Consider the following 27055-nt stretch of genomic DNA (forward strand, 5'->3'; position numbering starts at 1 on the left):
TTATTCTAGGTCCAGGACTAGGCTTATTCTATGGCTGACAAACTGGCCCATAAAGAATAAAGAATATGTCATAAATTATTTGTAATCTTTCCTCATAAATGCAAAACTCAAGATCTTTCCATTACATAATACCTGTATACACTTGACAGACACCTGTCTCTCTTTGTTAGCATGGGGCAACTTGGGAAACGTCCTGAAGAACCAGGGCAAGATGGCAGAGGCGGAGAGGGCGTACCGGAATGCCCTGTATTACCGGGGAAACATGGCTGACATGTTGTATAATCTGTGAGTGTGAGATGTGTCATCTCTGCATCTCTCCACTACCTCAACAAGGATGAAGGGCCATGAAAGCTGCCATCCATCAATACTGCTTAGACAGACAGGGAGAATAACAGGGGATAGAGGGAGAGGGGGAGAGGCTAGGGGCAGAGAGAGAGAGAGAGAGAGAGCGAGAGAGAGAGAGAGAGAGAGAGTGAGAGCGCTAGAGAGAGAGAGAGAGAGCGCTAGAGAGAGAGAGAGCGCTAGAGAGAGAGAGAAAGAGAGAGAGAGAGCGCTAGAGAGAGAGAGAGAGAGAGAGAGCGCTAGAGAGAGAGAGAGAGAGCGAGAGAGAGAGAGAGAGCGCTAGAGAGAGAGAGAGGAAATGGGTTGTTTTATCCCTAGATGGGATCCTATTCCCCTTGACAGTGATTTCATGAATCATGATTTGCGGGGCTCTGGGAAACATGAAGGCAGTTCTAATACCCACATTTACCCTCCGAGTGTCAAAGGTGCCAAGCCTCATAACCGGCCCACATTCCCGCTCACCTGACAGTGTTTTCTTCTCCTCTCTCTACTCCCTGTCCCCCTGTCAAGAAACAGGAAGTCACCTTTGTCAACAAACACATTTCTGTGTTTACATGACACACCTTTAATGAAGGTGTCGCTCTGAGATTACTGATGGTTAACAAATAAACCGAATAAACCGAGTGTCACTAAACACTGTCTAATGTTATGCTGCAAATAGATTTTAAAAACCCAAACAGTCAGAGTTGCCACATGGTTTCCCTGATTGCCCTGTAGACCTCTCTTTCCTCTGCTTCATTCTACCATAATTCTGGACCTGTCTTCTTTCCACCAGGGGTTTGCTGCTTCAAGAGAACCACAGGTCCTCAGAGGCACTGCATTACTATAAGCTGGCCATTGGGAGCAGGCCAACTCTGGCGTGTAAGTATTGCTAAGAGACCATTTCCTAAAATGGCGTATTGCGGGGCTGAAGTGATTGTGATCGGGGCCCGGCCGGTGGAGATGAAAGGAGCTGATACGGGACCTGCCTAATGGGTTGTCTCTAGCATTGTTTAATTCAATTACATGAATTGAATGTTACATTCAGGTTTTCATCACGGCCCAGTGTTAATGCTGAGTTAGTTGTCATGTCTGGCCCATTTCAGAGGTCTATCGGACCGTTTCAGCCAACAGTCTAATGGAAGTCAATCTCACTCTTGACTGCTGGCGTATGTAATGTGTAGACATATTTTACTGTATCAGACTCTAGCAGAGGACGGGGAAAGCAGGGGATTTGGGTTGCATGAGTTACTTGTTAATTCCTCCGTTTTTCCCATCAACCTCTCTTTCAACCTCTCTGGACTCTACTCACACACTCACACACACTACACTGACACTCCAACACACACACACAAACTGTCACGGATCCCTCCGGAACTGTCATTACGCACACCTGGTCCATATTCCCATTGATTAGTAATTGTATAAGTGTGCCCTTTGTTCACCATTGTCTGGTTGATTATTGTTCCAAAGTCCATTGGTCGTTTGAATACCTGTGCTGTGTTGTTTTGGCTTTCGTGGCACGTATATTGTACAGATGATTACGGGTCTCGTCCCGTTTGGTATCATTGTGCGATTGTATATTTATTCGAGGTACTCCTCGCTCTTTTGTTTGGGTCTCAACCCTGTGTTTTGCATATGTGTTTGTTTGGTGTTCGTCCCTGTGCCTTTACACGGCACGCTGTAATTTGGGAAATAAAAACCCCTATTACGCATTCCTGCGCCTGTCTCCCTACCCTTTATACCAACGTGACAGTAAGTAAGCATTTCACTGTAAAGTCTACACCTGTTGTATTCAACGCATGTGACAAATAAAATGTGATTCGTTTTCTTGTCCCTAAACCTTTTCCCTGCTTCTATCTATCCCCTCTGTTTCTCCATTTCTACCCCCCTCTCTTCCTGCTCTAATCCTCCACCTCTGCCCCCTCTCTTCCCCCATTTCTAATCCTCTACCTTCTCTCTCCCTCATTCCTCTTCCTCTGTCCTCCCTTTCCCCCTCCTCCACCCCGTCTTCTCCCTCTGTTCCTCCTCCTCTGCCCCCTCTCGTCACCCCACAGCGGCCTACTTGAACACAGGCATCATCCTGATGAACCAGGGCGGTCTGGAGGAGGCCAAGAGGACCTTTGTAACCTGCGCTGAGATCCCAGACGAGAACCTGAAGGACCCCCATGCCCACAAGAGCTCCGTCACCAGCTGCCTGTACAACTTGGGCAAGCTGCTCCACGAGCAGGGCCTGCAGGAGGTATGATACTACACTGCCCTGTACTCTACACTACAGTGGAGACAGGGCAGTGGCTGAGACGTAGAAATGCAATGGATAGAATCTATAAAAGTACACTTCAATACAGTACATTAGAACCAGTGCAATGGCCGAGATGTAGAAATAAAATGAATAGCATGTATAGAGGTGCACTACACTACTGTACAGTGGAGCCATGGCAGAAACATATAAATAGAATGTATGGAGGTGCACTACAGTACAGTGGAGCCATGGCAGAAACATATAAATAGAATGTATGGAGGTGCACTACAGTACAGTGGAGCCATGGCAGAAACATATAAATAGAATGTATGGAGGTGCACTACAGTACAGTGGAGCCATGGCAGAAACATATAAATAGAATGTATGGAGGTGCACTACAGTACAGTACAGTGGAGCCATGGCAGAAACATAGAAATAGAATGTATGGAGGTGCACTACAGTACAGTGGAGCCATGGCAGAAACATATAAATAGAATGTATGGAGGTGCACTACAGTACAGTGGAGCCATGGCAGAAACATAGAAATATAATGTATGGAGGTGCACTACAGTACAGTGGAGCCATGGCAGAAACATATAAATAGAATGTATGGAGGTGCACTACAGTACAGTACAGTGGAGCCGTGGCAGAAACATAGAAATAGAATGTATGGAGGTGCACTACAGTACAGTACAGTGGAGCCATGGCAGAAACATATAAATCCAATGTATAGAATGTATAGAGGTGCACTACACCACAGTACAGTGGAGTCATGGCAGAAACATAGAAATATAATGTATGGAGGTGCACTCCACCACAGTACAGTGGAGCCATGACAGAAACATATAAATACAATGGATAAGATGTATACAGCAAATGTAGTTTGATAGCATACTGTGATAGTGTACTTAAGCTCTTGAGTTTCTGAAAACTAGCTTAAGCTTCCGGCCTTGGCTTTATATGAGCTCAGTTACTGCTCAAATTAACTAACTCTTCATCTATGACAAAATGACAGAGCTGACTAGACTCATCTTCCTGAAGCCCTTTCCATTAGACAGTGAGGAAGAGGCTTTGTGGATGGTGACACTGTGACTAACTGCCCTCCCCCCTCTATGACAGGAGGCTCTGTCTGTCTATAAAGAAGCGGTGCAGAAAATGCCGAAGCAGTTTGCACCTCAGAGTCTCTACAACATGATGGGTGAGTAATAGCAGGAGAACATTTATTTTTTCACTAATATTTTGGGGGGATTTTTCCCCCATCTCTACTCACCAAGTTCAATAAACACGGCACTTTACAAAACAAATACAGTTCATACATTCTCATACATCAGGGTTACCCGACTCTTACCCTACGAGGTCCATAGCCTGCTGATTTTCTGTCTTTCCCCAAAATGAATTGCACACACCTGGTGTCCCATGTATAAATCAGTCCCTGATTAGAAGGGAACAATGAAAAAATGGGGTCCCGGGTTTAGTTTGAGGGTCATATATCATCATGTACTGTATTGTTAACATCCTAGAATCTGGTGAAAGGGAATGAAGGAGGAAAGGTGAGCATTTTCTAAAGGTTGACATGTTTAAGCACAGACCAAGCTCAACCAGTGAAAGTGTTTCCCAGGATCAAAACCAGGACCAACCCATGTCCGGGAGACTGTTTCTGTTTCCTACCCCAGCTCACCATATCACTCTACCCTAGATCCCTCTCCACTCTACCATCACTCTACCCTGGATCACTCTCCACTCTACCATCACTCTACCCTGGATCACTCTCCACTCTACCATCACTCTACCCTAGATCACTCTCCACTCTACCATCACTCTACCCTGGATCACTCTCCACTCTACCATCACTCTACCCTAGATCACTCTCCACTCTACCATCACTCTACCCTGGATCACTCTCCACTCTACCATCACTCTACCCTAGATCACTCTCGACTCTACCATCACTCTACCCTAGATCACTCTCCACTCTACCAACACTCTACCCTGGATCACTCTCCACTCTACCCTAGATCGCTCTCCACTCCACCCTCACTCTACCCTGGATCACTCTCCACTCTACCCTAGATCGCTCTCCACTCTACCATCACTCTACCCTAGATCGCTCTCCACTCTACCATCACTCTACCCTAGATCACTCTCCACTCTACCATCACTCTACCCTAGATCACTCTCCACTCTACCATCACTCTACCCTAGATCACTCTCCACTCTACCAACACTCTACCCTGGATCACTCTCCACTCTACCATCACTCTACCCTAGATCACTCTCCACTCTACCATCACTCTACCCTGGGTCACTCTCCACTCTACCCTAGATCGCTCTCCACTCTACCATCACTCTACCCTGGATCACTCTCCACTCTACCCTAGATCGCTCTCCACGCTACCATCACTCCACCCTAGATCACTCATCACTCTACCATCACTCTACCCAAGATCACTCCACTGCACCATCACTCTACCCTAGATCACTCTCCACTCTACCCTAGATCACTCTCCACTCTACCCTAGATCACTCTCCACTCCACCATCACTCTACCTGAGATTGCTCTCCACTCTACCCTAGATCCCTGTCTAGCACAGTGTTCTGCAGGGCTGACAGTCAGGAATTGAAATGGAGTTGACAGGTATCTCTGGTATTCTGTTCATGGGGAAGCAAACTAATTTGTCCGCTGAGGTAGATTTAGTTTGACAGTCTATCTGGAGCCATGTCAGGCTTTTGACTTAGCCAATTGCTGAAGGTGAAAAGCTGGGTAGTGGCAACAACTTTGACGCATGACGAGGAAGACTTGGCACAGGGAGACGACTTTAATCATCCAAATATCCTTCTTAATTCCTACCTATCACATATGATTATTCTCCTCATCTTTGATTCATGTAATTGAGGAATATGTGTTTAGAATGACTCATTCTGGTGGTAGTAGAACAACCTGCGTATAGTCTTCAGTTCCCCCCCCCCCCCCACCCCAAAAAGAGATTTCCCCATATTATCTCCATGAAACGAAGCTATTTGATGTGCTTTAAGCAGATAACATCGGTTTAATTCCATTCCAACACCACAGCTCCAAAATATGCAGGCAATCCTAATGTAGATGTGAATCAGGATTCGAAGGGAATTCAAACTAAGCTGGCTATAATAAGTCATGTCCCATGTTGTGTTATTCTATCACTAATTACATTATTAGAAGCCCTTCCTGATTGCATGGTTGAGATTGCTGTGCCGTGTCGGCAACATTCTTGGGATGACGCGTGGTGGGGGCCTGAGAAGAGGGAGAGTGTTTGTTCAGGTGAGAGGGGGGCTGTCATCAGGGCCCCGGGGATCGGCGCCGCTGCGCTGGGATCAGATCTGGGATTCTCACGGCTTTGAGAACAGAGACATTCTCCGAGAGAAACTGGTCACGTTCCAACTGAAATTGGGGTCAGGGGTTTAATTTAACGGAGGAATATTTATTTTTTATTGGTGGAATGACGAGTGTTTTTAGGAATGGAGGACTGGAAATGGGTTGGGCTCCATCTGCCTTGTTATCAGCCGTGCACCTGTTGGAGATCTATTATAGAACTCTATTCATCAGACACTGGGAGCACTGGAGCATGTCATCATATCAGAAGTCACAGGCAGGGAGAGAGCAGCGGTGAGGTAGCTTCCATGCAACCAGCAGTTTTTACATTGTGCTGTGTAAATACTCTCTTGGTTGCATGGAAGGTAGTGGTGAGTCTGCTCTCACCCGACTCACTGTCCCTCCGCTCTATCTTCCTCCTCTGAGAAAAGGGGACAGTCTTCCAGCTGATGGGGAAACTTAAGTCGCACTGCATTATTTTTTGCCTCATGCACCAATTCATGTTGTTACTCCTATGACCAGAGAAAGTGAAATATACCTCAATATTAAAAAAGACACAAGCAGCTAATAACAACAGGTCATAGAAACAAATTGCTATACTCATTAATTGCAGCTGCAGTGCTGGTTTTAGCATGAGTGGAAGTAGGGAGAACATATTTTATGGCTTATGAAAGTGTTGAACAAAGTGTTGGCAGTGCTGAGTAACAACAAACATGAACTTACTCATAAAAACAGCAGCTCTTTGCTCTCTCTCTAGTCATGGTTTTGAAATCTCACAGTATCAACTCTGAGGTATTTGATTGGCCAACGGTAGGCCTATAGGTGCACTTGATTTGCTCTCTCGGCTTGCCGGGTAGGCGGAGTTCTACATTCACACACATGAAATGGTTCAAAATGGGAACACTTTACCTTCCCGGGGCTAGGACTGCTGAATCAAGTGCACCAACAGCGCAAAAACGAATTTAAAAAAAAGGAACGCAAGGCTTTATCATTGGGTTTTGTACAGAAATGTTTGGTGATCGACTAGGAATGCCTTGGATCGCGATCGACCGGTTGGTGACCAATGCACTAGATAGATAGAAAGGAAAGTCACAGAACCCATCATACAACATCTTTGATACGAGTCTTCCTCTTATTATAAAGTGTCAGAGAAGCCATTGAGTCATGGGTCTCTCTACGACCCCTTTCCTCTGACCTCTGAATGTTGACCCCCCCATACAGTAGGAGAGGCCGTATCGCCCATGACCTGTGACCTTTAACCCCTAACAGGAGAGGCCTACATGAGGCTGAATAGGCTGGAGGAGGCGAGCCACTGGTACAGAGAGTCGCTCAGGGCCAAGCCAGACCACATCCCCGCACACCTGACCTACGGGAAACTCCTGTCCATCATTGTAAGTCTCTCCTCTACCAACCTCTTTAAGGCCAGACAATTCCTCACATTCATTGATTACAGCTGCATAAAAGTGCATTTTTATTACATTTTTTACAACAGAACACGACAAAAGACAGAAACTAGAGATGCACTGATGTGGATATTCTGGGATATCTGATATTTCTTTGCAATATCAACCACTACAGACATTTCTGTTTCATTTGATGTCTTTTTTTTACCATTCTAGTACAGATACAAACAAAATGTCTATGTTCATAAGGCTAATAAGAAAATATGTAAAATAGCCTAAATATGGGAAAGGAGTAATAATTTGTATTTTCATAACAAAGTAGAAAGTTCAGGACAACTCAAGGAAGCGCATCAAGTATGATCTGATGTGTAGAAAATAATATTTGTATTCCTTTGAATGAATTTCTGCCAGTCATCCCGTGCAGAATCGTGCAGTTTTGACACGTTTCAGATATGCATTGAAATATATGTGACCGGTTACAGGGTCTGAGGTGTTTGACGCTAGTTCCTACTTACGTCAGAATACTTTCAAAGTAGAATTCCGAAATGTTACGTTGCCATGGAAACCATATGATTACAATCCAAATGAGAGGAACCAGATGCTTTGTGTGACGCCCATAGCATTGGAAATGTTCGGTTCAATAGCACCTTGGCCCTCTTCTATCTCTGCCTCTATGAGAATCATCCTTGTATAATATAATGTTGAGATAATGGAGAGAAAATGATGGTTGGACAGCATTAAGATTCCCATGGGGCAGTGCGTTCCTCGAGGACATACTTTTCAGAAAACGTTATTTTATAGAAGAATCGAGCTTCGACCCCGGGCGAGATGGACATGTCAGACCTGTAGGTGTAGATATCATAATCTGGGTCTGTGTCATTGTCCACCTGTTTAGGGAACAAAACAGCCCACTGCCAAGTGTCATAATAAAATGTATGTTCAATTTTGTTAGAGGAGTAGAATCCAACCCAGGTGTAATAGAGTTTGTTCTTCCAATCAGTGAAGGTCTTCTTGATGAACAGGCGAGCGCAGGCGTGGCCATCTTTAGTGTAGAGCTGCAGACTGACATCAGAGTCAACTGGAGGTATGTTAACAGGAATCTTCCGGTCAGAGTCATCATACTTAGGGCTGCTCATGATGACAGAGTGCAAGTTGATCAGGAGCCTGACCTGCAGGCCGGGGTTTAGGTATACATTGGCGTCGAAGCTTCCGTAGCTGCACGTGCCAAGGGGGGTAACAGAGGTCATTTTATTGTCCGCGTAGAGGGCTACCATCATCCCCACATCCAGCAGACTCCTTGGGACATTTGCCCATCTAATTCTGGCGTACCCGTTGTTCCAGTTTTCAGTTGATCTCACCTCCAGCTTGATGCCAAGACACTCCATGTGGTTAGCAACCTGAGTATTTTGAGTATTTGCACATTTACCCCCACACAGCTGTTTAGTGAATTCCCTCATGGAGTATGTCTCTGAGAAGGATCTGGAGTGTGTATTGTAGACGGCAGCATACAGAAACACAGACACACGGTCCCCCCAGTTGTTAGATAGGCTCTGGATTTCTCTCAGGAGGTTGACACTTAGGAGGAAGGTGTTATCAGGGTCGTACTGCTTGCTGCGGGGGTCGTCTTGTGGGTAGTGCTGTGTTATGTAGACTGCCTCCACCACATTCCCCTGCATTTCGAGGATGATTCTGTCCCTATTGTTCTCTATGGACCAGGGCATGAGGTAATAGCTTTGAGTGACGTAAGGAGGTAGGTGCCAAGCCCTCGTGGAGACTGTGTGTTGAGATTCCCTACCGTGTAGGAAGCAGGTTCCTTCAGGGATGGAAGCACCTGTTTAGCGTTATCGTACCACTGGAAGCCCCAGTCTCCCCTTGATGGCACAAAGACTGGTGTGATTAGGCTGTTGGTGTTGTTTTTGCCAACGAGGACATTGTTAGCAAAATGGTGGAGTAGCATCAGGCCATGGCGTGGGAAGTTGTGGCCAAATTCAAAGTTCCTGAAGTTACTTATAGAGTTGAGAGTTGGCGGATCTGCAGAGACCAAAGCCAGGGGAAGCAACAGGTGGCAAGATCAAATATGCTTTTTCTCTCCATGGTGAACCTGTTAGAAGGAGAATGACTGTCGAATGTCTGTCTCAATCTACAGAGATGAGTGGGAAGTCCTGTAGGTCCAGTTTACATTGGGAGTGTGCTATCCCTTTCAAGGGGCAATCTGCAGTTCAAACAAGAACACATCAGTCAACCCACCACTGTTTTAATAAAGGGAGTGGCTGTAACCACTTTAAAATTCATAGACAGAGCTGTTGATGCAAGGACTGGCCATCCATGGTATCAAAAGGATAGTTTTAACCATGTGTTGAGGCTATACAGTGTTTGTTAACAATTACACTGTTTACAAACATTAGAGTAAAACAAGCTTATATTTTGGGTTCTGATGGGGTATGACAGTTGAACTAAGCTCATGAGGCATTTATACAGTAAGTTATATTCTTTAATTTAAAAGTCCCAAAATAGATTTAGTAATTGCAGATTGCCTCTTTAAGAAAGGCCTCTTCAGTGTTAACCGCTAATTACAGTAGCCACAGCACAACGGATACAAAACCACTGCTGTCTGATAGAAGTGACTGTCCAACTCTTACCTGTTCCTTGAGAACTACCTCAGAATAGCCCTTAACTTCTTCTCTGTTCTAAACGAAATGCGGCTGGCTTATACCACACAGGCACACACGCTCTCACCAAGCCAAAACTAGTCGAGCAGGTAGGCAGTGTGAGTTCTCAGAATGATGCCACGCCTTAGAATGGTTTGCATGGTGACCGCGTTGTGAGATTCTTTGTAAACAGGCCGGGGCTGCGGATTGGACTTTTTCGGGAACGTTAGTCGCCAACTAATGATCCCGAAGCTTCTGCGGATGACGTTCTGTGCATTAGTATATTTCTACTTTATGTGTAGAGATCAGGCTACTCAGGTGAATGGTGCTTGTTTAATAAAATTAGATCAACGTCTGAGTCAATGTCTGCCAGATCACATAATGTAGCATTCTACATAACAGAACTGGATACAACAGCATAGTATAATGTTACTGTAAGACAAAAACACCACCGCATTCAATCGTGAAGGATCATTCTTCAAGTTTTACCAGTGAAACATGCAGCATCTGCATACCAACCATTGGATCATGATCATTTTTATTTTGATATGCATTTAGATCTTGTTGAGTTATACAGTGTTGTCTCCAAGTAGCCCACAGTATTGTCTCCAAGTAGCCCACGGTGTTGTCTCCAAGTAGCCCACGGTGTTGTCTCCAAGTAGCCTACGGTGTTGTCTCCAAGTAGCCCACGGTGTTGTCTCCAAGTAGCCCACGGTGTTGTCTCCAAGTAGCCCACGGTGTTGTCTCCAAGTAGCCCACGGTGTTGTCTCCAAGTAGCCCACGGTGTTGTCTCCAAGTAGCCCACGGTGTTGTCTCCAAGTAGCCCACGGTGTTGTCTCCAAGTAGCCCACGGTATTGTCTCCAAGTAGCCCACGGTGTTGTCTCCAAGTAGCCCACGGTGTTGTCTCCAAGTAGCCCACGGTGTTGTCTCCAAGTAGCCCACGGTGTTGTCTCCAAGTAGCCCACGGTGTTGTCTCCAAGTAGCCCACGGTGTTGTCTCCAAGTAGCCTACGGTGTTGTCTCCACGTAGCCTACGGTGTTGTCTCCACGTAGCCTACGGTGTTGTCTCCACGTAGCCTACGGTGTTGTCTCCACGTAGCCTACGGTGTTGTCTCCACGTAGCCTACGGTGTTGTCTCCATGTACATTATACTATGCTGTTATATCTGGTTCTGTTATGTAGAATACTACATTATGTGATCTTGCAGACGTTGATCTAACTTTATTAAACAAGCACCATTCACCTCAGTAGCCTGTTCTCTACACATAAAGTAGAAAATATACACATGATCAGAACATCATTCACACATGCGCAGAAGCATCACTCTTTGGTCTGGCAAACACTTGGTTGCTTAAAATACAAAGCAACAACAAAAGCCTCACCTAAAATGAAATGGACTTGAACTTGTCCAATAGGAAGCTCATTTTCACATGACCTTGTTAACCAATAGGGCTATATAATATATAATATAGCCTATATGCACTAAGTATACCAAACATTAGTAACCCTAACCCTAACCCTAACCCTAATATTTATCTGCACCCCCTATTGCCCTCAGAACAGCCTCAATTCATTGGGACATGGACTCTACAAGATGTTGAAAGCATTCCACAGGGACCTGTCTCCTCCTCTTCATCTACACTGATTGAAGTGGATTTAACAAGTGACATCAGTACGGGATCATAGTTTTCACCTGGATTCACCTGGTCAGTCTATGTCATGGAAAGAGCAGGTGGTCATAATGTAGGTATTGTTAACCACTAGACTACAACACTTTGACACTTTTAAGACCATTCATGAAGTTAGTTAACAGATAGAAAAACATTCTACAGCTGCACTGGAAATGACCTCTAACATCATTACCATGATGTAGCTACAACCTGCCTCTATTCTAATCCATTCACTTCACTCCTTGCCCTCCAGTGTCCTTCCTGATTGTCCACACAATCTCAAATAGGCTTTGGCTCACACAAAGCGTGATGAAGCAAAGCAAACTTTCATCTTGGTAATAATCACAGTGGTTACGTATAATTACACCTAGGCCTGAGGGCTGATGAATAGTGAGTGAGTTTGGGCCCGGCCAGTTCATCTCATTGATTTCCCTGTCTGGGCCAGAGGAGTTGTGATCATTGTAAAAAGCCTGGGAGTTGATAGATCAAGACTGTTGAGCAGACAGCGGCCCAGATCTAAAGCCATTTTGGAGTTGTTGAACCTTGATGGGTAAATGAATGCTTTTGTCTTTGGTGGCCTAAAGGAAAAAGACACGTAGGATAATGGTATGCAAATGCAAGATGGGTTTTTTATGTTAGGCTAATTGCAGTTTTTTTTTAGATATTTCAGATAAAATAGCAGAGAGACAAACATCTGCCACTATAAACTTTGTTGATATGACAACCAAGGAGACAATGGATTGAGGAATAATTATTGTCTTAGGGTACAAGCTTGGAAAAACAGACCTGTCAAACTATCAGGCTCTCCGCTGGGTGTGTGATTGTCTCAAGGTCACAGCCATAGGGAATGTCTTTATGGGGAGTCGTGTGTGTGTGTGTGTGTGTGTGTGTGTGTGTGTGTGTGTGTGTGTGTGTGTGTGTGTGTGTGTGTGTGTGTGTGTGTGTGTGTGTGTGTGTGTGTGTGTGTGTGTGTGTGTGTGTGTGTGTGTGTGTGTGTGTGTTGAAGTGCTCCAGCTAGGCCTGCTGGGTCCAGTATTTCCTTCCCAGACTTCTCCCCTACAGGTTTGGCTGTTTGTTCTGAGGTGCACTCTGCCCCCCAACCCCCTTCCATCCACCTCTCTCATTCACTCCCACAGTGTTTTGGGGAGAGAAAAACGTGCGTGACAACATGTGTTCACAGCTGACTTGGGTTAGTTAGGAGGACTTTATGGAGAGGAACCCTGTTAGAACCCACTGAACCAGTCCTGCTGAGCCCTTGTGAGGAGTTTGACCTTCTGTTCTTCTCCTTCCACAGCCTGAGGTACTAGGAATCTACAGGAGGTTTTGCTCTTCAGCGTACCACATCATCCATCCCATCTCTCCTTCTATCCTCCTTACTGATATCGGAGGGGTTACAGCTGCACCCCTAGGGGTCCGGTCTGGGCTGAGGAAGGGTCTCGCTCCCAAACTCACTAATTTCCCCTTTTCCTAATCTGATTTGAGTTCCATTCCCCCAAACCCCCACCCCCAGTCTCCCTGGGTTCAGACCCGAGTCACCCCAGCACAGCTGGACATCTGCTGGGTCCCCCAGGTCCCTACATCCGGGGCCCTGAGCCACGAGTGGCCCCTCATAACAGAGCCCTTCAACAACAGGAGATTAGGACACGACCAGACCCGGGACAATGGGCTGCCGGACAGGACTTAATGCAATTACCCCGCTTCCTTATTAAATCCCATAATCAGGGAGAGATTTTGGGCCGTCTTGCCACGGCGGACCTACGTATTGATAATGCAGCTGGCTCATAAGGAGTCAACCGACTCGGGGAAAGGGTCAAAGTGTCAGACTCAAGTCCCGCCTCACCCTGATGTGTACTACAGTACGTGACTTCACTGTTTCATTCGTAAAGAGTCATGTACTTTAATGGGGTTAGTGAGATTGTATAGATTTGTGGTTTGTTCGTTGTTCAGTTTGGCTTTGAACTCTTCGTTCACAGTAACCAGGTTAGAGTCTAGACTGAGTCTGCGTTGGAAATGCCACCATAATCCTGATATAGTGCACTACTTTTGACCAGGGCCTTTCTTTAGGACACAGCCAGACATGACCAGAAGAGCCCTATTCCGCCCGGTAACCCCCAGTTCCTGTCTCAGATAATCTCCCTTGGACATACATCACAGGAGAGTGTTGTCGCCAGGCGGATGATTACACAGTGCAGTGCAGAGTCCTGACGTGTCCTACCAAGAGCTAGGCACCGCTCTCTGTTGGAGGGCCTCTCTCCCGTTCCCGGTGCTGAGGTTATTTACGAGCTCTGTGGCTGGCTACACTCGGAGCCGGCGCTAACGCTAACCGCTAAAGCCCTCTGGCTGGCTACACTCAGAGTTGGCGCTAATGCTACCCGCTAAAGCCCTCTGAGGCCGGCTACTCCCTCCCAAGACAGGCTCGAATACGCTAGATAAGATGGTCAGAGGAATAAAAAACAACCTTATCAAGAACTTAGGATAAGACCCAGATGCAGCTAGAGTCACAGATGTTTATTGACCCAAACAGGGGGCAGGCAAAAGACAGGTCAAAGGCAGGCAGAGGTCTGTAATCCAGGGCAGAGTCAATAAGGTACAGAACAGCAGGCAGGCTCGGGGTCAGGACAGGCAGAGGTTCGTAAACGGGTCAGTCAGGCAGGTACAGAACGTCAGGCAGGCTCGGGGTCAGGACAGGCAGAGGTTCGTAAACGGGTCAGAGTCAGGCAGGTACAGAACGTCAGGCAGGCTCGGGGTCAGGACAGGCAGAGGTTCGTAAACGGGTCAGAGTCAGGCAGGTACAGAACGTCAGGCAGGCTCGGGGTCAGGGCAGGCAGAATGGTCAGAACCGGGGAAACTAGGAAACAGAACTAGAGAGAGCAATGAGATGGGAAAACACGCTGGTGAGACCTGACAAGACAAGATGAACTGGCAACAGACAAACAGAGAACACAGGTATAAATACACAGGGGATAATGGGAAGAGATGGGTGAAGACAAGCACAAAGACAGGTGAAACAGATCAGAGTGTGACAAACCTAGCGTTCATGTACATTTAACGTTACCACCTCTCGCAATCATCCAAATGCGACAAGGCCCAGTCCATTGAAGGACCACAGTATTGTGTTTAACAGTCCACCTTCTGACACTGTGGCTGGGAAAGGAGCCAGGGAAAATATGACATCAAATCAAATCAAATGTATTTATATAGCCCTTCTTACATCAGCTGATATCTCAAAGTGCTGTACAGAAACCCAGCCTAAAACCCCAAACAGCAAGCAATGCAGGTGTAGAAGCACGGTGGCTAGGAAAAACTTAGAAAGGCCAAAACCTAGGAAGAAACCTAGAGAGGAACCAGGCTATGAGGGGTGGCCAGTCCTCTTCTGGCTGTGCCGGGTGGAGATTATAACAGAACATGGCCAAGATGTTCAAATGTTCATAAATGACCAGCATGGTCAAATAATAATAATCACAGTAGTTGTCGAGGATGCAACAAGTCAGAACCTCAGGAGTAAATGTCAGTTGGCTTTTCATGGCCGATCATTGAGAGTATCTCTACCGCTCCTGCTGTCTCTAGAGAGTTGAAAACAGCAGGTCTGGGACAGATAGCACGTCCGGTGAACAGGTCAGGGTTCCATAGCCGCAGGCAGAACAGTTGAAACTGCAGCAGCAGCATGGCCAGGTGGACTGGGGACAGCAAGGAGTCATCATGCCAGGTAGTCCTGAGGCATGGTCCTAGGGCTCAGGTCCTCCGAGAGAGAAAGAAAGAAAGAGAGAAAGAGAGAATTAGAGAGAGCATACTTAAATTCACACAGGACACCGGATAAGACAGGAGAAGTACTCCATATATGACAGACTGACCCTAGCCCCCTGACACATAAACTACTGCAGCATAAATACTGGAGGCTGAGACAGGAGGGGTCAGGAGACACTGTGGCCCCATCCGATGATACCCCCGGACAGGGCCAAACAGGCAGGATATAACCCCACCCACTTTGCAGAAGCACAGCCCCCACACCACTAGAGGGATATCTTCAACCACCAACTTACCATCCTGAGACAAGGCCGAGTATAGCCCACAAAGATCTCCGCCATGGCACAACCCAAGGGGGGGCGCCAACCCATGACATAAAGTCATCTGGACAATTAGTTGTCTTCTTCTTTCATTTAGAGCGAACACGGGCATGAGAAATAGTTAATGAACCAAACCTAATATGCCCAGTCCACTTATTCTATGTAGAATGGCAAATCCATAGCCAATATGGAAGCAATCAGTGCTGAAGCGTGAACAATGGGGAGGGGGGGACCGTACACACAGGGGCAGCGGTATCGCTTTCAGTTTGTTGCGAGGCTATAGTGCGATACACACTCTCTGACTGAGAAAAAGTGATAGTGTGACACACACACACTCTGCTGCTGGGGGAAAAGGGGGTTTGGAGCGTTCTCTATGGAGTACAGTTTCCTGGTTTACAGTTGAGGCCCTGCTACCACGTGTCAACTCATGCATGAAAGCGTAGGAAAATAATCCGTAGCAGATGCAGAGTAAACTCAGATGATTGTTGTTGCCCTACAAGATATGGTGATTGTTTGAAACAACCTGGCACATCAGGGGCATATGGAACGGTTGTTCAAATTTACTGCTGATTTCCCCGTCCACATTTCGACTGTGAAATATTTGCTAAATCTCATTTACGAGGAGAGTGGGTGGTTTCTGGTTTCTCCTGCATGTTCAATCTTCTACCATATGGCAACTCACGTCTGTTTTGGGTTTTGAGTAAATCTAATTGCAGCCGCACAATTACGCCCGTCCCAGAAACAGGAACCACTGCGAGAGCTCGAGCATCAGCTAAATCGCAATTAATGACTGATGACTTGTAACTGATCTACAGTAGCTAATCAAATGTTCCTGTTTTGTCTCCTAGGGGCAGAAGACTGAGGCAGAGGGTTACTATCGAAGAGCCATTCAGCTGGACCCTTCCAAAGGAAACTGCTACATGCATTATGGTATGTACCAGAACTCATATGAAGTACTGCGCACATTGCTTCATTTGAGCCAGATCCTGCCGGAACAGGATCCGGCACCTCTCCGTTTTGGACTGATTTGTTCTGGAACCTATTTGCCTATCCAGTACCTCTCATGGCATGAAACATTTACTTTTTGTAATGTACTAATTTGAGTTGCCTCTTCGTCAATTCTACTGCCTGATATTCTAATAGTTGATTCGGGTTGCGCCGGCCTGAATTTACAGTATGGATTGTGCATCATTGTATCCTATGCTTGAGACCAACTCGTGGCTGTGTGAGATGTGTGCCTGTATCTGTCACAGAACTAGAATGAGATTCACTTTCTATGATCTCTCTCCCTCTCTCTGCTCTGATAGACATGAGCCTGCAACTCTCATCTCTCCAGCGTTGCACTTCATATTTTATTTCCTTATAGAATCATAGCCAGGCGAAGGGTTCTGGAGGAGCTGCAGCACCCCGATAAATTGAAATACATTTGCCAACGTTATAGAATTACTGCTGTCTGTTCAGAAAGAATTGAAACCATTCAGAATAGCCTACTACACCATGAAAATTACTATATTTTAGTCACAGAGGATCAATAGCGTCTTTAAAAATGTGCCTAGCTGTGGATTGTGTGTAGCCCAATAACAAGGCATAGCCTACAGTCCGGAACACGGCAAACCTGTCAGTGAACAGCATGCAGACAAGACAGGCCTTTCACTATATTTAAAATACAATCGCAGGGAAACACAGGTTGGAAAGGAAATGGCTCCTGCTGAAAAGAGAGGACTCTAATCTGTCTGCTGTAGGCTAACAAATTTTTGATTAACTTACAAATATTGTTTTACAAAGTAAAGCAAGAGATATATAGGCTTTTGGTACGAACGCATCGGCTATCACCGGCAAGAGAGCTGCGCATCATTGGGTCAGTCAGTGACACTGGAAAGCATTTTTAGGACTAGTGTCCTCCTCATATTATAGCCTACAATATGTGTCTCCACACACCTAGGCCTAGGCTATTGATGGATTCAACACAAAGTCATTTTTATTTATCTCAGATTCTCAGTTTGTCAGTGTCAAAGTAGCCTGTCATTTCGATCATTTGTGCGGCATTAAAAAATATTCAGCCAAAGTCTCCAGTCATGTAAAATGACATAGAATTGCATGAAATGCGTCTAAAAAAGGACAATTTTTTTCCGGACCCTAGACTATTCAAATGTTACCCATTTGTGCAACTTCTGTATGCCACTATGCAATGTGATGATATGCATGCAATGATTTATTATAAAGGTGATTTTTTTCTCATGCGTTCCGTTACCTCAGAGCTCCCCAGGTCACCCCCTCTGGTGCTCACATTTTGTTCCGGCACCTACCGATTTACAAATTAAGCACTACGCGCACACACACACACACACACACACACACACACACACACACACACACACACACACACACACACACACACACACCATTAAACTGCTCCATGTAGTGACTTCCTACAGTAACAGTGTATTGTAGCTTGACCCCATCATAAGAACTTACCTCAGGCAGTTTGATAAAGACACCTTATCCACAGTACTCTACAGTACTCCCACATAGCACATATAAACTGCTTGTTAAGTGTAAAAACATGTCCTGTAGCCACGTTTAAAGCCGCTCTAGTTAGCCAAAGAGATATGCCTGCCTTTAGTTTGGTTTGCATTTGGTATCAGGATGTATGAGGTCATACATACAGTAGACCTAATCTCCACATACTTCGAGGAAACCGGATCGGACTTCACCACCACCGATAAGGATGCTTGCCTTTCACTGATTGAGGAGAAATGCTATAAGCCGGTTAGTCCGCCCGCGCTTCTGTAAATGCTGCCATTCATATCGTCTCTCCCTCCCTCCCTGTGTCTCTCTCTCTCTGTGTATCTCTGTCTCGATTCTCGGGGGTTGTGTTTGGGTCCTGGCGGGCCGCGTTGCTTTCTTTGGACAGAGTCATTTGCCCTCTCTCTGCGATCTCCTAGCCTCTTTTCAGAGGTTTATTTTTACTGGCCCCCAACACCTTATCGTAATCGGGCCGCAACAGCCATTCCTCCTCCACTGTGACTGGAATGACTCCAGTATGTTGTTGGTGAGACTGTATGAATGTGCTTACAGACTCTCTGAACTGTGGGACAGGGAGGGCGAGAGCTGACATGAGAGGTCAAGCCTTCTTTCCTGCCATTGTTCAGACTAACACATGCTCTGATGCAGGGAGCATGCATGTGTCACGCTACATGTGACCCGTAGCAACCCTCTGCATTCAACTGATGGTTATTGCTGACTGACACGCAATGAAGTATGACATCCGAGACATAGGAAGACTATTTTTACAAATTCTAAAAACCTGTGAAAGAGGATACAGCAGACACAAACGCACACATGTTGGAACACGCACCCACACAAACACACACACTGACTTGTATAGGGAAACCTCTGCACATTACACAGTCCAACATAATATACCGTCTGCGTCCCAGACATAGTAGTAATGTATTCCTCCTCAGCAGACTCCTGTGGAGGTAGAGCCAGTTGGTCCTGCTCCCAGGGGACATACATGAAACTCCTACGACTCAGCTGGACTTCCACTTATCATTGTGCATGACAAAAACCCTCACTGTCTCTCTCTCCTCTTTTCCTCACTCTCTCCTTTCTGACTTTCTTTCTGTCCTTCTTGCTGCTCTGTCCCCTGAACCCATCTTTTTGCACCCTATTTTTCCTCTTTCTTTCTTTCTTTCCATCCCCTCGGTGTCTCACTCTCTCTCTCTCTCCCTTTTTTTGTCTCCCCCCTCTCTCCCTCTCCCCTTTATCTCTTTCCTTCTCTTTCTTACTCGGTCTCTGTTTCTCTCTCTCTGATGGACAGGCCAGTTTCTGCTGGAGCAGTCTCGTCTGGCGGAGGCAGCAGAGATGGCAGAGAGAGCTGCAGATCTGGACAGCTCAGAGTTTGATGTGGTCTTCAGCGCCGCTCACATGCTCAGGTGGGTGTGACAGCGTATAAAAACCTTATTACAGTGTTTAAAGAGTGCCTGGTATTTTCGCAAATGCTGCCCAATCATACTTTAACGAGTATCAATCAAATGTGTTTATAAAGCCGTTTTTACATCCGCAGTTGTCACAAGGTGCTTGGCAGTAACCCGGCCTAGACTCCAAAGAGCAAGCAGAATTAGAAGCACAGTAGGCAGGAACAACTCTCTATAAATAAGAAACCTAGAGAGGTATCAGGCTCTGAGAGGAAGCCCAACCTCACTACAGTAAAATAACAGAAAATACTCTACTGCATTTCCTTACAGTACTGTAGGTCTTCAGCTCATGTAGAATTTCTGTTGGATGTATTCAGATGTCTTATTCATGAAAATAGCAGAAGGTGTCTCTGAAGGTTATTTCCTCGGTGATAGAGAGTTGGTTGCCAAGGCATTTCATCATTTACGACTTAATCAATACTGCATTGTGCCCGCTAACACACTCAAAGACACTTCAGATCTGATGTTTAATAAGATGATGGCAGTTTGCATGGACACGGTCCATTTTAAGTCGTTTGTGTATGGTTCAACTGGTTTTATAGTTAATATACAACACATGGAAACAGCGGTTGTAGTTTTGATTCATGCTAGTGACGTTTCAATCCAGGGCTTGTAAAGAAACCCAGGCATACCTCGGGAGAATTTCCCATTCGGCTTGGCAAGTGTGAGCACAGACAGCACATACGTTTGAAATAGGGGACTGCAAATCCTCTCAACTCACTGCAACTCGAGGAAGTATTGGAAACGACGTCTCTTAATTCCTTTTTGCTCTACATATCTGGAAAAGTAATTGAAGCTACAGCATCCTTCATTCAAAGTGTAGTGCTGCGGAGGATTTGAGAGTTATAAGTCGACTGCTCGGCAAGGGTAGCGCTGCTTAGATGCAGAGAGTAAAAACGGAGAGACAAATCATCATATTCTGGCCCTCTTAGACATAAGCCTACTGCATCGAGGAAAAAACACCATGACATATTCACTCAACTAATCCTGTAATACGACACTCTTATGGCTGTGCTGAGACATTCTGATGCAGACCTGTCTTTGGGTGTATTAATCCTGGTCAAAATGCACCTCTTACTCTCTGTTCTGTACGGCAAATAAATAACTATTTGACACAAGGAGTAAATGAAAGACGTTGTTGAATGGATGGAGAATGAATCTGAAGTCAGGCATGAACGTGATATGAATGGAATGATGAAGCACTACTAGCTAGTATTCCCAAGGCAGACTTTCCTTTATGCAAAGTCAATAGAGACATATTTCCCTGAGTCAAACACCTTATGAATATGTCTGGAAAGACATCTGTCTTTATCTAATAAGCGTTAACATATTAAGTGCAGTTAGTATCAGAAATATATGCAGCATAGTGTTTCAGAGTCATTTGAGGGAGTATTTTTCAGCATCAAAGTGCCCTCCGGATCTCAATACTTTATGGGCAATATTCAATTATAATGAAAGAATGCTTCTCTATCCAACATAACTCCTTCTGCCGTCACGATAATACCGTCAGACTCTGTGTACGCCATGTGTAATGACGACCTCTATTGCCCTTCCTCCTCGTGCCATGCCTCTCTCCCTCCCTCCCTCATCTCTGTACTATCTCCCTCTCCAGACAGGCCAGTCTAAACCAGGCAGCAGAGCGGCATTATGAGCGCGCGGCAAACCTCAGACCAGACGTGAGTACCTTGGCCCAGTGAGCCTTTCTTACTCAAACTGATGGACATGCACACACACACTCCACCATTACACACAATCAGCCCTAGTCCGCCATGACTGCTCCATCAATGCCTCCCATTGTTTGTTAGAACTGGAGAGCAGGATCTGGGTCTCTGTGATTCTATGGTTAGAGATGAAGGTAGATCTCTCTCTCTCTCTGCAGCGCATCAATCAGTCCCTTCAAAGGGAATGGACGCGTGGCGGAGTGCTATGATAGAGAGGGTAATATAGAGTCGAAAGGACGTGTGTTTTAGACAAGAGTAGATGAGGTCTCCCCTGGTCATTTGCCACGCTCACTGACTTATGCGCCATTTTGAGTCACGAGGGTTAGCTTGGAGGTTGTTTGGAGTCTGGAGAGTTAGCTGGAGGCTGTTTGGAGTCTGGAGAGTTAGCTGGAGGCTGTTTGGAGTCTGGAGAGTTAGCTTGGAGGCTGTTTGGAGTCTGGAGAGTTAGCTGTAGGCTGTTTGGAGTCTGGAGAGTTAGCTGGAGGCTGTTTGGAGTCTGGAGAGTTAGCTGGAGGCTGTTTGGAGTCTGGAGAGTTAGCTTGGAGGCTGTTTGGAGTCTGGAGAGTTAGCTGGAGGCTGTTTGGAGTCTGGAGAGTTAGCTGGAGGCTGTTTGGAGTCTGGAGAGTTAGCTGGAGGATGTTTGGAGTCTGGAGAGTTAGCTGGAGGCTGTTTGGAGTCTGGAGAGTTAGCTGGAGGCTGTTTGGAGTCTGGAGAGTTAGCTTGGAGGCTGTTTGGAGTCTGGAGAGTTAGCTGGAGGCTGCTTGGAGTCTGGAGAGTTAGCTGGAGGCTGCTTGGAGTCTGGAGAGTTAGCTGGAGGCTGTTTGGAGTCTGGAGAGTTAGCTGGAGGATGTTTGGAGTCTGGAGAGTTAGCTGGAGGCTGTTTGGAGTCTGGAGAGTTAGCTGGAGGCTGTTTGGAGTCTGGAGAGTTAGCTGGAGGCTGTTTGGAGTCTGGAGAGTTAGCTGGAGGCTGTTTGGAGTCTGGAGAGTTAGCTGGAGGCTGTTTGGAGTCTGGAGAGTTAGCTGGAGGCTGTTTGGAGTCTGGAGAGTTAGCTGGAGGCTGTTTGGAGTCTGGAGAGTTAGCTGGAGGCTGTTTGGAGTCTGGAGAGTTAGCTGGAGGCTGTTTGGAGTCTGGAGAGTTAGCTTGGAGGCTGTTTGGAGTCTGGAGAGTTAGCTGGAGGCTGCTTGGAGTCTGGAGAGTTAGCTGGAGGCTGCTTGGAGTCTGGAGAGTTAGCTGGAGGCTGTTTGGAGTCTGGAGAGTTAGCTGGAGGCTGTTTGGAGTCTGGAGAGTTAGCTGGAGGCTGTTTGGAGTCTGGAGAGTTAGCTGGAGGCTGTTTGGAGTCTGGAGAGTTAGCTGGAGGCTGTTTGGAGTCTGGAGAGTTAGCTGGAGGCTGTTTGGAGTCTGGAGAGTTAGCTGGAGGCTGTTTGGAGTCTGGAGAGTTAGCTGGAGGATGTTTGGAGTCTGGAGAGTTAGCTGGAGGCTGCTTGGAGTCTGGAGAGTTAGCTGGAGGCTGTTTGGAGTCTGGAGAGTTAGCTGAGGCTGTTTGGAGTCTGGAGAGTTAGCTGGAGGCTGTTTGGAGTCTGGAGAGTTAGCTGGAGGCTGTTTGGAGTCTGGAGAGTTAGCTGGAGGCTGTTTGGAGTCTGGAGAGTTAGCTGGAGGCTGTTTGGAGTCTGGAGAGTTAGCTGGAGGCTGTTTGGAGTCTGGAGAGTTAGCTGGAGGCTGTTTGGAGTCTGGAGAGTTAGCTGGAGGCTGTTTGGAGTCTGGAGAGTTAGCTGGAGGCTGTTTGGAGTCTGGAGAGTTAGCTGGAGGCTGTTTGGAGTCTGGAGAGTTAGCTGGAGGCTGTTTGGAGTCTGGAGAGTTAGCTGGAGGCTGTTTGGAGTCTTGGAGAGTTAGCTGGAGGCTGTTTGGAGTCTGGAGAGTTAGCTGGAGGCTGTTTGGAGTCTGGAGAGTTAGCTGGAGGCTGTTTGGAGTCTGGAGAGTTAGCTGGAGGCTGTTTGGAGTCTGGAGAGTTAGCTGGAGGCTGTTTGGAGTCTGGAGAGTTAGCTGGAGGCTGTTTGGAGTCTGGAGAGTTAGCTGGAGGCTGTTTGGAGTCTGGAGAGTTAGCTGGAGGCTGTTTGGAGTCTGGAGAGTTAGCTGGAGGCTGTTTGGAGTCTGGAGAGTTAGCTGGAGGCTGTTTGGAGTCTGGAGAGTTAGCTGGAGGCTGTTTGGAGTCTGGAGAGTTAGCTGGAGGCTTTTTGGAGTCTGGAGAGTTAGCTGGAGGCTGTTTGGAGTCTGGAGAGTTAGCTGGAGGCTGTTTGGAGTCTGGAGAGTTAGCTGGAGGATGTTTGGAGTCTGGAGAGTTAGCTGGAGGCTGCTTGGAGTCTGGAGAGTTAGCTGGAGGCTGTTTGGAGTCTGGAGAGTTAGCTGGAGGCTGTTTGGAGTCTGGAGAGTTAGCTGGAGGCTGTTTGGAGTCTGGAGAGTTAGCTGGAGGCTGTTTGGAGTCTGGAGAGTTAGCTGGAGGCTGTTTGGAGTCTGGAGAGTTAGCTGGAGGCTGTTTGGAGTCTGGAGAGTTAGCTGGAGGCTGTTTGGAGTCTGGAGAGTTAGCTGGAGGCTGTTTGGAGTCTGGAGAGTTAGCTGGAGGCTGTTTGGAGTCTGGAGAGTTAGCTGGAGGCTGTTTGGAGTCTGGAGAGTTAGCTGGAGGCTGTTTGGAGTCTGGAGAGTTAGCTGGAGGCTGTTTGGAGTCTGGAGAGTTAGCTGGAGGCTGTTTGGAGTCTGGAGAGTTAGCTGGAGGCTGTTTGGAGTCTGGAGAGTTAGCTGGAGGCTGTTGGAGTCTGGAGAGTTAGCTGGAGGCTGTTTGGAGTCTGGAGAGTTAGCTGGAGGATGTTTGGAGTCTGGAGAGTTAGCTGGAGGATGTTTGGAGTCTGGAGAGTTAGCTGGAGGCTGTTTGGAGTCTGGAGAGTTAGCTGGAGGCTGTTTGGAGTCTGGAGAGTTAGCTGGAGGCTGTTTGGAGTCTGGAGAGTTAGCTGGAGGCTGTTTGGAGTCTGGAGAGTTAGCTGGAGGCTGCTTGGAGTCTGGAGAGTTAGCTGGAGGCTGCTTGGAGTCTGGAGAGTTAGCTGGAGGCTGCTTGGAGTCTGGAGAGTTAGCTGGAGGCTGCTTGGAGTCTGGAGAGTTAGCTGGAGGCTGTTTGGAGTCTGGAGAGTTAGCTGGAGGCTGTTTGGAGTCTGGAGAGTTAGCTGGAGGCTGTTGGAGTCTGGAGAGTTAGCTGGAGGCTGTTTGGAGTCTGGAGAGTTAGCTGGAGGCTGTTTGGAGTCTGGAGAGTTAGCTGGAGGCTGTTTGGAGTCTGGAGAGTTAGCTGGAGGCTGTTTGGAGTCTGGAGAGTTAGCTGGAGGCTGTTTGGAGTTTGGAGAGTTAGCTGGAGGCTGTTTGGAGTCTGGAGAGTTAGCTGGAGGCTGTTTGGAGTCTGGAGAGTTAGCTGGAGGCTGTTTGGAGTCTGGAGAGTTAGCTGGAGGCTGTTTGGAGTCTGGAGAGTTAGCTGGAGGCTGTTTGGAGTCTGGAGAGTTAGCTGGAGGTTGTTTGGAGTCTGGAGAGTTAGCTGGAGGTTGTTTGGAGTCTGGAGAGTTAGCTGGAGGTTGTTTGGAGTCTGGAGAGTTAGCTGGAGGTTGTTTGGAGTCTGGAGAGTTAGCTTGGAGGCTGTTTGGAGTCTGGAGAGTTAGCTGGAGGATGTTTGGAGTCTGGAGAGTTAGCTGGAGGCTGTTTGGAGTCTGGAGAGTTAGCTGGAGGTTGTTTGGAGTCTGGAGAGTTAGCTGGAGGTTGTTTGGAGTCTGGAGAGTTAGCTTGAGGTTGTTTGGAGTCTGGAGAGTTAGCTTGGAGGCTGTTTGGATAGTTAGCTGGAGTCTGTTTGGAGTCTGGAGAGTTAGCTGGAGGCTGTTTGGAGTCTGGAGAGTTAGCTGGAGGATGTTTGGAGTCTGGAGAGTTAGCTGGAGGCTGTTTGGAGTCTGGAGAGTTAGCTGGAGGCTGTTTGGAGTCTGGAGAGTTAGCTGGAGGTTGTTTGGAGTCTGGAGAGTTAGCTTGGAGGCTGTTTGGAGTCTGGAGAGTTAGCTTGGAGGCTGTTTGGAGTCTGGAGAGTTAGCTGGAGGTTGTTTGGAGTCTGGAGAGTTAGCTTGAGGTTGTTTGGAGTCTGGAGAGTTAGCTTGGAGGCTGTTTGGATAGTTAGCTGGAGTCTGTTTGGAGTCTGGAGAGTTAGCTGGAGGCTGTTTGGAGAGTTAGCTGGAGGCTGTTTGGAGTCTGGAAGGTTAGTTGGTGGTTGTTTGGAGTCTGGAGAGTTAGCTGGAGGTTGTTTGGAGTCTGGAGTTAGCTGGAGGCTGTTTGGAGTCTGGAGAGTTAGCTGGAGGCTGTTTGGAGTCTGGAGAGTTAGCTGGAGGCTGTTTGGAGTCTGGAGAGTTAGCTGGAGGCTGTCTGGAGAGTTAGCTGGAGGCTGTTTGGAGTCTGGAGAGTTAGCTGGAGGCTGTTTGGAGTCTGGAAGGTTAGCTGGTGGTTGTTTGGAGTCTGGAGAGTTAGCTGGAGGTTGTTTGGAGTCTGGAGTTAGCTGGAGGCTGTTTGGAGTCTGGAGAGTTAGCTGGAGGCTTTTTGGAGTCTGGAGAGTTAGCTGGAGGCTTTTTGGAGTGTGGAGAGTTAGCTGGAGGCTGTTAGTTGGAGTAGCTGGGTTGAGTCTGAGAGTTAGCTGGAGGCTGTTTGGAGTCTGGAGAGTTAGCTGGAGGCTGTTTGGAGTCTGGAGAGTTAGCTGGAGGCTGTTTGGAGTCTGGAGAGTTAGCTGGAGGCTGTTTGGAGTCTGGAGAGTTAGCTGGAGGATGTTTGGAGTCTGGAGAGTTAGCTGGAGGCTGTTTTGGAGTCTGGAGAGTTAGCTGGAGGTTGTTTGGAGTCTGGAGAGTTAGCTGGAGGTTGTTTGGAGTCTGGAGAGTTAGCTTGGAGGCGGTTTGGGTAGTTAGCTGGGAGTCTGTTTGGAGTCTGGAGAGTTAGCTGGAGGCTGTTTGGAGAGTTAGCTGGAGGCTGTTTGGAGTCTGGAAGGTTTAGCTGGTGGTTGTTTGGAGTCTGGAGAGTTAGCTGGAGGTTGTTTGGAGTCTGGAGTTTAGCTGGAGGCTGTTTGGAGTCTGGAGAGTTAGCTGGAGGCTGTTTGGAGTCTGGAGAGTTAGCTGGAGGATGTTTGGAGTCTGGAGAGTTAGCTGGAGGCTGTTCTGGAGAGGTTAGCTGGAGGCGTGTTTGGAGTCTGGAGAGTTAGCTGGAGGCTGTTTGGAGTCTGGAAGGTTAGCTGGAGGCTGTTTGGAGTCTGGAGAGTTAGCTGGAGGTTGTTTGGAGTCTGGAAGGTTAGCTGGAGGCTGTTTGGAGTCTGGAGAGTTAGCTGGAGGCTTTTTGGAGTCTGGAGAGTTAGCTGGAGGCTTTTTGGAGTGTGGAGAGTTAGCTGGAGGCTGTTGGAGTCGGAGAGTTAGCTGGAGGTGTTTGGAGTCTGGAGAGTTAGCTGGAGGCTGTTTGGAGTCTGGAGAGTAGCTGAGCTGTTTGGAGTCTGGAGAGTTAGCTGGAGGCTGTTTGGAGTCTGGAGAGTTAGCTGGAGGCTGTTTGGAGTCTGGAGAGTTAGCTGGAGGTTTTTCAGTTTGTTTTTTTGCTCATGTTTTTCAGTTATATACAGCAC

General features: G+C 47.1%; 1 protein-coding gene across 1 annotated transcript in view; it reads left to right on the forward strand.

Annotated features, from left to right (window-relative positions):
• LOC120049167 overlaps positions 1 to 27055 on the forward strand; it is a 162945-nt gene that overhangs the window by 57830 nt on the left and 78060 nt on the right. The window contains exons 4-11 of the mRNA XM_038995395.1: positions 171 to 285; positions 1118 to 1203; positions 2379 to 2563; positions 3683 to 3761; positions 7179 to 7300; positions 16543 to 16624; positions 19518 to 19632; positions 21287 to 21350. Coding sequence (XP_038851323.1) covers positions 171 to 285; positions 1118 to 1203; positions 2379 to 2563; positions 3683 to 3761; positions 7179 to 7300; positions 16543 to 16624; positions 19518 to 19632; positions 21287 to 21350 — 848 coding nt within the window. The remainder of the gene's footprint in view (positions 1 to 170; positions 286 to 1117; positions 1204 to 2378; positions 2564 to 3682; positions 3762 to 7178; positions 7301 to 16542; positions 16625 to 19517; positions 19633 to 21286; positions 21351 to 27055) is intronic.

The sequence above is a fragment of the Salvelinus namaycush genome, chromosome 6, assembly GCF_016432855.1.
Source record: "Salvelinus namaycush isolate Seneca chromosome 6, SaNama_1.0, whole genome shotgun sequence".
Lineage (NCBI taxonomy): Eukaryota > Metazoa > Chordata > Actinopteri > Salmoniformes > Salmonidae > Salvelinus > Salvelinus namaycush.